We start from the raw sequence: 13,559 nt of genomic DNA, 5'->3' as shown, positions 1-13,559 counted from the left end.
GCAAGTAATAGTACAATTCCACCACCACAGAAAGTTTTATTGGAGAGTTCTTCACTAATGCTTCCCTGAAGGACTGGGGATAGACAGGTGAGGCTCCTGACTTCAAGAACCATTTCTGAAACACATCCTGTGGTCACCAGAAGCCCCAGGCAGGAGAGGTGGCTGGCCCGAGGGTGAGGTGGCCCTCCTTTGTTGTAGATGATACAGGTTCCCAGGGAACCAGGGACTGAGGAACCCAGGGGAGTGGGGCAGGGCTGAGGACGTACCACCCCAGCTGCAGGGACTTCTGGTCAGCCAGAGCCTGTGCTCTCTGTGGGTGGAGATCTCTCCCATGACTGGCCAGTGGGCTGGTCATGGGTGGGGAGGCTGCAGGAGTAGAATTGACAAACAGGGGAATGCTTCTGCTGGATCTACCTCCTGGTCCTTCTGTCTGCCTGTTTGCTTGTGATCTGTAGATAACACCCCTCCTGTGTTGGGTAGACATCACACAGGATGCTGTCACCCTTTGAAAGTTACTGGCCAGCTGTTTCTTTTCCTTCAGGAGCTCTTGGATACCTCTCTGGCCTCCTTCCTCAGACCTGGGACCCTCAAGGCCAGGGATTAAGCCACCCCACTCAGAGTGGGGGCTCCTGCTGCCCTCCCACACCAGGACTGCCAAGGTTGTGATCCATCTTCTCCTTTGGGGATGTTCACATTATGATCCTGGGGAGTCTGTTAACCTATTCAAAACCTGCCTGAAATGCAGTGAGTTTGGGGAAGTCACTTTAGAGTTCTGGTGCTTCAAAGTTTCTGTCTGTGATATGGGGATGATAATATTCCTAGCCCAGCCTTCTGCTTCATGTTGTTTGGGGCAGAGAGTAGCATGGGCGTGCTTTATATGCTGTGAAGTGTCATGCAGAATGGGCACGTGTCTGCTGAATGCTCCTGGCAACTCTATGGGGAAGGTAGGCAAAGATGATTTCCCTGTGCTCAAAATCACAGCCCATGTAACTGGCAAAGCCAAATCTTGAGACTCTGTGCTACTTTGGAAGACTCCATAGAGTCTTTCACTTGGGTAAGCTGAGGCACAGAGTAGGGGCAAACTTGCCAAGGTCATGGTCAAAAATTGGATCCAGCTCTCCTAATTCCTGGGCTGAAAGCTCTTTAAGATCTTGGAGTCCTCTCTTACCTGGGATCTAAGTCTGTGTCTGAACATTGCCACTTGGCAGCTGTGTGATCCTGGACAAACTACTGAGCCTCTCTGAGCCTCAGTGTCCACTATGATTGCCACCTCAGTGAAATGGAGGCAATCATAGTACCCAGGACTGGCTACATAATTTATGAGGACCAGTGCAAATGCAAATGCAGGATTCCTTTTCTCTCTCTGCTGTCTCTCTCAACCTGTCATGCTGTTTATTATTCACTACTTAATGTTGTATTCCCTTAGGCCTGGTGATACAAGGTGAGTGTAGACCCTCACATGAGACAGGCAAGAGGCCTGTTTCATGACTTGGCATGCAAACTCTCTCTTCCTCTCCCTGTGCCGACACCCAGGCCCCTGCCTGGGATGGAGTTGTGGTGGCGATAGGGGTGTGGGGTGTTTAGGGGAACAGACAGCTGAGAACCCATCTCAGGGAGGAGGAGGTGGGCAGGTGACAGGAGGCAGGACCGTGTATGAACCAAGGCTCCAAATAACCAGTGTGTGCTCCACTGCTCCACCCAACTTTACTTATAAGACACAAATTAAAAGATAGAATGATTAAGAATTTCAAGGTGGTGACCACAGGAAATTAAACCCCAAGTGCACGGCACCCTTCTGAGTGGGCGGCCCTGTGCAGCTGCTCTGGTCATACGTCCATGAAATTAACCCTGGAGTACTTAACTCACAGAGTATCTGTGCAGAAGTGATGTGTCTGACACATAGTAAGTACTCAATAAATGTTAGCTGTTCCATTAATGTGATTATAAATTACTAAATGGGATTTATTATAGATTTGTTCAATGTGATTTTTCAGATAACAGATTTTTCAGAAAACATCTTCATTTACTTAAGAGAAAGCACTGCTTCCACTTGTCACAAGAGCCCTCTTTGACATAATCTTTTTTGATACTTTGCTATGGCTGAGGTGGGGGGAAGGAACAGAAATGAACATTTAAAAATATTTAGGTATCATGCATTTTTGTGTTACTCCTCAATGCAATAAGTCATTCTTCACTAAGCAAGCATCTTATTCTTCCTCTAACCAAGAAGGAAACTGTTGCTCAGAGATCGAAAGAGGCTTGCCCAGGGACACACAGTATGTCAGCGGCAGATACTGGGGCTTGAATCTGGATCTCTCTGCCTCTGAAGCCTGAGTTCTGCACCCAGTGCCCAGTGCCATGCTGGCAGAGCCCGCTGCCTGGGGTCTTTGTCAGCAGCTTGTCTGAAAGGGACCACCAGCTGAAGCCTCTCAACTTTCCTGGGATGGCCTCATCTACTTCTCCCAGCCCCTTCCCATTCTTTTTGCTGCTGTGCCGGCAGCTGCATCCTGTACCCTGATGAGGGGCCTGAGGACAATGGGAAGGGGAAGGATTGGGTGGTAGGAAAGGCGCCAAGCACCAAGCTAAACAATGGCTTCTCTGCCGGTGGGGCCCAAACAGCCGGAAGCAGCAATAGATTCACAGCATTATTGTGGGCAGGGGTGAGGACTGCCCCTGCTGAGATTCTCCTTCTATTCCAGGCACATCCTCCTCTGAATTGCTGCAAACTTTTGTGTCTCTGCCAAGTAGTGGCCTCAGTTTCCCCATCTATGTGTCTTTAGCATCCAAAACAGGGCCTAGTGCTGGGGGAGGGATGGGAATCTTCTGGGGCTGTTTGCTGAATTAAAAGATAAGACTCTAAAGACTCTAAAGAGTTCCCAGGCATTGCCCTTCATCTTGATGATCCTATTTATCCATCCATCCATGAAACCCGCCCTGGGCGAGCCCTTACTGTGTGTGAGGTCCTGGAGAACATCAGTAATACTCAGGTTCTGCCCTGCAAGAGTTCCCAGGAAGCAGGCGATGCTGTCTTCCCCTACGCCCCATACCCCCCACCCTGTAAATGTCATAGAAAGGTTTGTAGTGGGGGTGGGGTGGGGGGAGGAGAAGCAAGCCTGGAGGAACTAGCTTTATTTCAGGGTGATAATAAAAATCCTGGGAGTAAAGAATCTGTACTGTGACCTCCCACCCTCCTGCCCATGCCTCCACTCCTGTCCCTTCCCCTGGGGCTTGAGCTGGAGTGGAGGCTGCAGCTGGCCATGGAGGGAGCCCAAGGCCAGCACCCCTGGGTTTGAATCTGAGCCTCTCCACTCACCAGCTGTGTGACCTTAGGCCAGTTCCTTTCCCTCTCTGAGTCTGTTCCTCATCTGTAAATTGGACCTAACAGTGCCGACCTCCTGGCAGTTCCTGTGGTAAGAATGAAATTTAAATGGTGAACATTAAAAGGCTTCAGGGGAATTGCTAAATGCACTGAGTGGACAGGGAGGCTGGGAATGGAACCTCTGAGGAATCCATTTGAACTGGAAAGCCTAAACAGCACAGGCTGGGAGAGAAGGTGATTGCATCATGAAGGCAGGGCTCTGCTGACTGAGGAGGGGTCTGTGTGCATGTGCGTGTGTGTGCACGTGGGCCTGTGCTCCTATCAAGGCTGGGTGTTTGTGGATGGAATACACAGTAGGACATGCTGAGTCAGCAAGGCCGTGTGAGAGACCCCCCTAGAGAAGGCTGCCTGGGCCCTCCTGAGTTCTCTTCTGACGGAATAACACTGGCTCTGTGTTTCTTAGTCTAGCTGCAGCTCCAGTTCCATCTGCTACCAGCCCCTCTCTACTTAAGACTGGCACTAGGGAGGCGAAAAGAGAGACACAGCTTTGTGCTGCCCTCTGCTGGTTTCTTGGACACTGTGCTTCTTAGATGGGAACAATTTCCATGCACACAACTCACCTATGTTAATCCCTGTTTTGGATGGTGGGGACACACAGATGAGGTCCATTTCTGCTGTGTGTGTGTGTGCGTGTGCATGTGTGTGTGTGTGTGACAGAGAGACAGAGGAACAAAGTGTGATCAACAATATGATACAAGTTGCAGAAAAGATAGGAATAGCGTGAAGGAAAGTTTTCAAAAGGTAATGATCCTTTATTCATTCATTCATTCATCTGTCAAATATTTATTGTATTCCAAGACCTAACCTTTGTGCTGGAGCTATAACATGGAACAAAATACACAAAATTCCTGCCTGCATGGACCTTACCTTCTAATGAAGAGAAACAATTCTTAAGTAAGAGAGATAGGTAAATTGATAGTGTTGGATGATGAGTACTATGGAGAAAAATGTAGCAGGAATGGAGGACAGGCAGAATTGTTGGGATGATTGCAACTCTTGTGTAACATTTGGGTAAAGACCCAAAGGAGAGGAATTTTATATTCTGAACATGACTGAGTAACTGGCACTGGACTTTCTGGCCTGCATAAATAACTAGACAACTGGATAAGTGTATGAAACAACTATTTAGACAACGGACAATAGTTAGCACGGAACTATGATCTCTGAGAGAAGGAAAACAAGCAAAGTGAGCCTGAAGATCACCCTGACTTTCTGTTTGAAGGCACTTTTGGGCAGAGCAGGGAGGGGAAATCCAAGTAGATCATAGGGGTCTTTTTGTGTTGAAGATAGAGATCTTGACATTAGGAGAGTTTGTGGCACTATAATTTCCAGGGAAGAGTACCAGAGAGGAAGAAGCTACTTAGAAAAAGAGCTTCAGAAATCTGTATAGAGGTCTCCCTTGAGTCCTTGTCTAAATACTCGTGAGTATTTATATGCATGAGTTGTGCATGCATATAATAAAACTCCATGAGTGTGGGCAAATGAAAACTACTGGGGAGCTATAAGCTGAACAATTTTCAGAGATCAGACAGGGCTGAGAGACATTCATGTTACAGTTGGAGAGTGAAGAGAACATATTGGACACCCACAACATTCAGTAGAGGCCTCAAAAGGGTCTTGGTAGTAGGGCTAAACTAGCCCTAGAGTAAAGTCTACTCTAGCACCATCCTAATAAATCTTAAACACAAGCCTTACAAGGAACAAGCTGATGAGCAAGTAAGTTAACTCCTACCAAAACAAAACAAAATTCAACATTATTGAAAGGAAGGAAACAAAAATTCAGACCCTCAACAATAGAATATTCACAATGTCCAACATCCAATAAAATTAGATATGTAAAAAGGCAGGAAAATATGACCTATAACCAGGAGAAAAATCACTCTATAGAAATAGACTCAGAAATGACAGGAATGATGGAATTAGCGGGCACAGATTTTGAAGCAACTGTTCTAAATATACATTAAAAGATTTAAATGAAAACATGAACTTAATGAGGAAAGAAGTGGAAGTTATCAAATAGAACTTCTAGATTTAAAAGTATAATACCGGAACTAAAAATGCACCATATAGTTAAACAGCAGATTATATAGTATATATAGCATATGGAGTATATATAGCAGTTATATACTAAAGAAGAAAAGATCAATGAACTCAAAGACATAGCGATAGAAAACTCAGAAAGGTTAAGGGCAGAAAAATATTTAAAGAAATAATAGTCCCCTTTTTTCCTCCTTGGCTGTCTGAAGATAGATCGCCATCATGAACGACACCGTAACTATCCGCACTAGAAAGTTCATGACCAACCGACTACTTCAGAGGAAACAAATGGTCATTGATGTCCTTCACCCCGGGAAGGCAACAGTGCCTAAGACAGAAATTCGGGAAAAACTAGCCAAAATGTACAAGACCACACCGGATGTCATCTTTGTATTTGGATTCAGAACTCATTTTGGTGGTGGCAAGACAACTGGCTTTGGCATGATGTATGATTCCCTGGATTATGCAAAGAAAAATGAACCCAAACATAGACTTGCAAGACATGGCCTGTATGAGAAGAAAAAGACCTCAAGAAAGCAACGAAAGGAACGCAAGAACAGAATGAAGAAAGTCAGGGGGACTGCAAAGGCCAATGTTGGTGCTGGCAAAAAGCCGAAGGAGTAAAGGTGCTGCAATGATGTTATCTGTGGCCACTGGATTTTTCACAAGAACAGTAATAAACTAAAAATTTCAAAAAAAAAAAAAAAAAAGAAATAATAGTCCAAAGTTTCCAAACTTGAAGATCAAAAACGGTTGTCTCAAAAAGCTCAACAAATCCTAAACAGGATACATACACAGAAAACCATACCAAGGTACATTGTAATCAATTTACCAAAAGACAAATGATAAAGATAAGACATTAAAAGGAGACAGAAAAAAAGACATATGTACAAGGGAATAAAGATAAGAATGAGCATTGATTTATCATTGACCAAAAGACAATGGGATAATAATTTTAAGGAGCTGAAAGAAAAAAAAAGTCAAACTAGAATTCTACATCCAGTGACAATATTCTTCAAAATGAAGGTAAAATAAAGACATTTTCAGAGTATATACCCAAAGGAATAGAAATTGTTCTATCATAAAGACACATGCATGCATATGTTCATTGCAGTGCTATTCATATTAGCAAGGAGATGGAATCAACCTAAATGCCCATCAGTGGTAGACTGGATAAAGAAAATGTGGTACATATACACCATGGGATACTATGCAGCTATAAAAAATGAGATCATGTCTTTTGCAGAAACATGATGGAGCTGGAGGCCATTATCCTTAGCAAATGAATGCAGGAACAGAAAACCAAATACTGCATACTGCTCACTTATAAGTGGGAACTTAAAGTTGAGAGCACATGGACACATGGAAGGGAACAACAGACACTGGGGACTACTGGAGAGTGGAGAGTGGGAGGAGGGAGAGGATCAGGAAAAATAAGTAATGGGTACTAGACTTAATATTATACTTTTTAAATAGTCTATACAACAACCCCCCATGACATGGGTTTACCTATATAACAAACATGCACATATACCCCTGAACTTAAAATAAAAGTTAAAAAATAAAAAAATAAAAAAATTAACCCCATTTACAATAGCCACACATAAAATTAAATACCTGGTGGCTGGCAAGATGCCTGAATAGAAACAGCTCTGGTCTGCATCTCCCAGTGAGATCAATGCAAAAGGTGGGTGATTTCTGTGTTTCCAACTGAGGTACCCAGCTCTTCTCATTGGGACTGGTTAGAAAGTGGATGCAGCCCACAAAGGGCCAGCTGAAGCAGGGTGGGGCATTGCCTCACCTGGGAAGTGCAAGGGGTCAAGGAACTCCCTCCCTTAGACAAGGGAAGCCATGAGGGACTGTGCCATGAAGAATGGTGCGTTTCGATCCATGGCTTTTTCCATGGTCTTCACAACCTGCAGACCAGGAGATTCCCTAGGGTGCCTATGCCAGCAGGGCCCTGGGTTTCAAGCACAAAACTGGGTGGCCATTTGGGCAGATACCAAGTTAGCTGCAGGAGTTTTTTTTTTTTTCATACCCCAGTGGTGCCTGGAATGCCGGTGAGACAGAACCATTTACTCCCCTGGAAAGGAGACTGAAGCCAGGGAGCCAAATGGTCTAGCTTAGCAGATCCCCCATGGAGCCCAGTGAGCTAAGATCTACTGGCTTGAAATTCTCACTGCCAGCACAGCAGTCTGAAGTCCACCTGGGACACTCGAGCTTGGTGGGGGAGGGGTGTCCGCCATTACTGAGGCTCGAGTAAGTGGTTTTCCCCTCACAGTGTAAACAAAGCTTCCGGGAAGTTCGAACTGCATGGAGCCCACCGCAGCTTGGCAAAGCCACTGTAGCCAGACTGCCTCTCTAGATTCTTCCTCTCCAGGCAGGGCATCTCTGAAAAAAAGGCAGCAGACCCAGTTAGGGGCTTATAGATCAAACTCCCATCTCCCTGGGACAGAGCACCTGGGGGAAGGAGCGGCTGTGGGCGCAGCTTCAGCACACTTAAACGTTCCTGCCTGCGGGCTCTGCAGAGAGCAGCGGATCTCCCAGCACAGCGCTTGAGCTCTCCTAAGGGACAGACTGCCTCCTCAAGTGGGTCCCTGACCCCCGTGCCACCTGACTGGGAGACACCTCCCAGCAGGGGTTGACAGATACCTCATACAGGAGAGCTCCAGTTGGCATCTGGTGGGTGCCCCTCTGGGATGAAGCTTCCAGAGGAAGGAACAGACAGCAATCTTTGCTGTTATGCAGCCTCCGCTGGTGATACCCAGGCAAACAGGGTTTGGAGTGGACCTTCAGCAAACTCCAGCAGACGTGCAGCAGAGGGTCCTGACTGTTAGAAGGAAAACTAATAAACAGAAAGGAATAGCATCAACATCAACATAAAGGTCGTCCACTCAGAGACCCCATCTGAAGGTCACCAACATCAAAGACCAAAGGTAGATAAATCCATGAAGATGAGGAAAAACCAGCGCAAAAAGACAGAAAATTCCCAAAACCAGAATGCCTCTTCTCCTCCAAAGGATCAGAACTCCTTGCCAGCAAGGTAACAAAACTGGACGGAGAATGAGTTTGACGAATTGACAGAAGTAGGCTTCAGGAGGTGGGTAATAACAAACTCCTCCGAGCTAAAGGAGCATGTTCTAACCCAACGTAAGGAAGCTAAGAACCTTGAAAACAATGAGAGGAATTGCTAACTAGAATAACCAGTTTAGAGAAGAACATAAATGACCTGATGGAGCTGAAAAACTCAGCATGAAAACTTTGTGAAGCATACACAAGTATCAACAGCCGAATTGATCAAGCGGAAGAAAGGATATCAGAGATTGAAGATCAACTTACTGAAATAAAACATGAAGACAAGATTAGAGAAAAAAGAATGAAAAGGAATGAACAAAACATCCAAGAAATATGGGACTATGTGAAAAGACCAAACCTATGTTTGATTGGTGTACCTGAAAGTTATGGGGAGAATGGAACCAAGTTGGAAAACACTCTTCAGGATATTATCAAGGAGAACTTCCCCAACCTAGCAAGACAGGCCAACATTCAAATTCAGGAAATATAGAGAACACCACAAAGATACTCCTCAAGAAGAGTGACCCCAAGACATATAATCATCAGATTCACCAAGGTTGAAATGAAGGAAAAATGTTAAACGCAGCCAGAGAGAAAGGTCCAGTTACCCACAATGGGAAGCCCATCAGACTAACAGCAGATCTCTCTGCAGAAACCCTACAGGCCAGAAGAAAGTGGGGGCCAATATTCAATATTCTTAAAAGAATTTTCAACTCAGAAATTCCATACCCAGCCAAACTAAGCTTCATAAGCGAAGGAGAAATAAAATCCTTTACAGACAAGCAAATGCTGAGAGATTTTGTCACCACCAGGCCTGCCTGACAAGAGCTCCTGTAGGAAGCACTAAATATGGACATGAAAAAACCAGTACCAGCCACTGCAAAAACATACCAAATTGTAAATACCATCGACAGTATGAAGAAACTGCATCAACTAATGGGCAAAGTAACCAGCTAGCATCATAATGACAGGACCAAATTTACACATAATAATATTAACCTTAAATGTAAAAGGGCTAAAGGCCCCAATTAAAAGACACAGACTGGCAAATTGGATAAAGAGTCAAGACTCATCTCATGTGCAAAGACACACATAGGCTCAAAATAAAGGGATGGAGGAATATTTGCCAAGCAAATGGAAAGCAAAAAAAAAAAAAAAAAAAAAGCAGAGGTTGCAATCCTAGTCTCTGATAAAACAGACTTTAAACCAACAAAGATCAAAAAAGACAAAGAAGGGCATTACATGATAGTAAAGGGATCAAGGCAACAAGAAGGGCTAACTATCCTAAATATATGTGCATCCAATACAGGAGCACCCAGATTCATAAAGCAAGTTCTTAGAGACCTACAAAGAGACTTAGACTCCCACACAATAATAGTGGTAGACTTTAACACCCCACTGTCAATATTAGACAGATCAATGAGACAGAAAATTAACAAGGATATTCAGGACTTGAACTCAGCTCTGGACCAAGTGGACCTAATAGACATCTACAGAACTCTCCATCCCAAGTCTACAGAATATACATTCTTCTCAGCACCACATTGCACTTATTCTAAAATTGACCACATAATTGGAAGTAAAACACTCCTCAGCAAATGCAAAAGAATGGAAATCACAACAGTCTCTCAGACCAGAGTGCAATCAAATTAGAACTCAGGATTAAGAAACCAACTCAAACTCGCACAACTACATGGAAACTGAACACCCTGCTCCCGAATGACTACTGGGTACATAATAAAATTAAGGCAGAAATAAATAAGTTCTTTGAAACCAATGAGAACAAAGACACAATGTACCAGAATCTCTGCGACACAGCTAAAGCAGTGTTTAGAGGGAAACTTATAGTACTGAATGCCCACAGGAGAAAGCAAGAAAGATCTAAAATTGACATCTTAACTTCACAATTAAAAGAACTAGAGAAGGGAGGGATAGCATTAGGAGAAATACCTAATGAAAATGAGGAGTTAATGGGTGCAGCAAACCAACATGGCACATATATACATATGTAACAAACCTGCACATTGTGCACATGTACCCTAGAACTTAAAGTATAATAAAAAAAATTGCAAAAAAAAAAAGAACTAGGGAAGCAAGAGCAAACAAATTCAAAAGCTAGCAGAAGACAACAAATAACTAAGATCAGAGCAGAGCTGAAGGAGACAGAGACACGAAATCAATAAATCCAGGAGCTGGTTTTTTGAAAAGATTAACAAAATAGACCACTAACCAGATTAGTAAAGAAGAAAAGAGAGAAGAACCAAATGGACACAATAAAAGATGACAAAGGGGATATCACCACTGATCCCACAGAAATACAAACTACCATCAGAGAATACTATAAACACCTCTACACAAATAAACTAGAAAATCTAGAAGAAGTGGATAAATTCCAGGACACATACACCCTCCCATACACCCTCCCAAGACTAAACCAGGAAGAAGTCGAATCCCTGAATAGACCAATAACAAGTTCTGAAATTGAGGCAGTAATTAATAGCCTACCAATAAAAAAAAGCCCAGGACCAGATGGATTCACAGACGAATTCTACCAGAGGTACAAAGAGGAGCTGGTGCCATTCCTTCTGAAACTATTCCAAACAATAGAAAAAGAGGGAATCCTCCCTAACTCATTTTATGAGGCCAGCATCATCCTGATACCCAAACCTGGCAGAAACACGACAACAACAAAATTTCAGGCCAATGTCCCTGATGAACATCGAAGCGAAAATCCTCAATAAAATACTGACAAACCAAATCTAGCAGCACATCAAAAAGCATATCCACCAAGATCAAATTGGCTTCATCCCTGGGATGCAAGGCTGGTACAACATATGCAAATCAATAAACATAATCCATCACATAAACAGAACCAATGACAAAAACCACATGATTATCTCAATAGATGCAGAAAAGGCCTTCAACAAAATTCAGCACCCCTTCATGCTAAAAACTCTCAATAAACTAGGTATCAATGGAACGTATTTCAAAATAATAAGAGCTATTTATGACAAACCCACAGACAATTTCATATTGAATGGGAAAAAGCTGGAAGAATTCCCTTTTTAAACCAGTACAGGACAAGGATGCCCTCTCTCACCACTGCTATTCAACATAGTGTTGGAAGTTCTGGCCAGGCAATCAGGCAGTAGAAAGAAATAAAGGGTATTCAAATAGGAAGAGAGGAAGTCAAACTGTCTCTGTTTGCAGATGACATGATTGCATATTTAGAAAACCTATAATCTCAGCCCCAAATCTCCTTAGGCTGATAAGAAACTTCAGAAAAGTCTCAGGATACAAAATCAATGTGCAAAAATCACAAGCATTCCTATACACCAATAATAGAGAGCCAAATCATGAGTAAAATCCCATTCAGAATTGCTACGAAGAGAATAAAATACCTAGGAATACAACTTACAAGGGATGTGAAGGACCTCTTCAAGGAAAACTACAAATCACTGCTCAAGGAAATAAGAAAGGACACAAACAAATGGAAGAACATTCCATGCTCATGGATAGGAAGAATCAGTACTATGAAAATGGCCATACTGCCCAAAGTAATTTATAGATTCAATACTATCCTCATCAAGCTACCACTGACTTTCTTCACGGAATTAGAAAAAACTACTTTAAATTTCATGTGGAACCAAAACAGAGCCTGAATATCCAAGACAATCCTAAGCCAAAAGAACAAAGCTGAAGGCATCGTGCTACCTGACTTCAAACTATACTACAAGGCCACAGTAACCAAAACAGCATGGTGCTGGTACCAAAATAGAGATATAGACCAATGGAACAGAACAGAGGCCTCAGAAATAATGTCACACATCTACAATCATCTGATCTTTGACAAACCTGACAAAAACGAGCAATGGGAAAATTATTTCCTATTTAACAAATGCTTTGGGAGAACTGGCTATCCATATGGAGAAAACTGAAACTGGACCCCTTTCTTACATCTTATACAAAAATTAACTCAAGATGTATTACAGACTTAAATGTGAGACCTAAAACAGTAAAAGCCCTAGAAGAAAACCTAGGCAATACCATTCAGGACATAGGCATGGGCAAAGATTTCATGACTAAAACACCAAAAGCAATGGCAACAAAAGCCAAACTTGACAAATGGGATCTAATTAAACTAAAGAGCTTCTGTACACCAAAAGAAACAACCATCAGAGTGAACAGGCAACCTACAGAATGGGAGAAAATTTTTGTAATCTATCCATCTGACAAAGGGCTAATATCCAGAATCTACAAGGAACTTAAACAAATTTACAAGAAAAAAAGAACCCCACCAAAAAGTGGGCGAAGGATATGAACAGGCACTTCTCAAAAGAAGACATTTATGTGGCCAAGAAACATATGAAAAAATGCTCATCATCAATTGCCATTAGAGAAAGGCAAATCAAAATCACAATGAGATACTATCTCGTGCCAGTTAGAATGGCGATCATTAAAAAGTCAGGAAGCAACAGATGCTGGAGAGGATGTGGAGAAATAGGAACGCTTTTATACTGTTGGTGGGACTGTAAATTAGTTCAACCATGGTAGAAGACAGTGTGGCAATTCCTCAATCGCCAGAAATACCATTTGACCCAGCAATCCCATTACTGGGTATATACCCAAAGAATTATAAATCATTCTACTGTAAAGACACATGCACATGTATGTCTATTGCAGCACTGTTCACAATAGCAAAGACTTGGAACCAACCCAAATGCCCATCAATGATAGACTGGATAAAGATGATGTGGCACATATACACCATGGAATACTATGCAGCCATAAAAAAGGGTGAGTTCATGTCCTTTGCAGGGACATGGATGAAGCTGGAAACCATCATTTTCAGCAAACTAACACAGGAACAAAAAACCAAACACTGCATGTTCTCACTCATAAGTGGCAGTTGAACAATGAGAACACATGGACACAGGGAGGGGAACATCACACACTGGGGCCTGTCAGAGGTGGGGGGCTAGGGGAAAGATAGCATTAGGAGAAATATCTAATGTAGATGACGGGTTGATGAGTGCAGCAAACCACCATGGCATGTGTTTACCTATGT

At 43.0% G+C, this 13,559-nt stretch overlaps 1 protein-coding gene across 1 annotated transcript; it reads left to right on the top strand.

Annotated features, from left to right (window-relative positions):
- The first annotated feature begins 4,006 nt into the window (after positions 1-4,006).
- LOC129037164 (small ribosomal subunit protein eS24-like) lies at positions 4,007-6,133 on the top strand. Its single transcript, XM_054489046.2, has one exon. It carries the CDS (start codon positions 5,639-5,641, stop codon positions 6,038-6,040), a length of 402 nt encoding a protein of 133 aa, XP_054345021.1. The 5' UTR covers positions 4,007-5,638; the 3' UTR covers positions 6,041-6,133.
- The last annotated feature ends 7,426 nt before the right edge of the window (positions 6,134-13,559 follow it).

Source organism: Pongo pygmaeus, chromosome 1 (assembly GCF_028885625.2).
Source record: "Pongo pygmaeus isolate AG05252 chromosome 1, NHGRI_mPonPyg2-v2.0_pri, whole genome shotgun sequence".
In the NCBI taxonomy this organism is placed as follows: Eukaryota; Metazoa; Chordata; class Mammalia; order Primates; family Hominidae; genus Pongo; species Pongo pygmaeus.
Note: the sequence above shows the minus strand (reverse complement) of the source record. Positions and strands in the feature narration are given on the sequence as shown.

What these genes read in the sequence shown, in the direction of transcription:
- LOC129037164 (XM_054489046.2), top strand. Translation starts at nt 5,639, where the DNA reads ATGAACGACACCGTAACTATCCGCACTAGAAAGTTCATGACCAACCGA.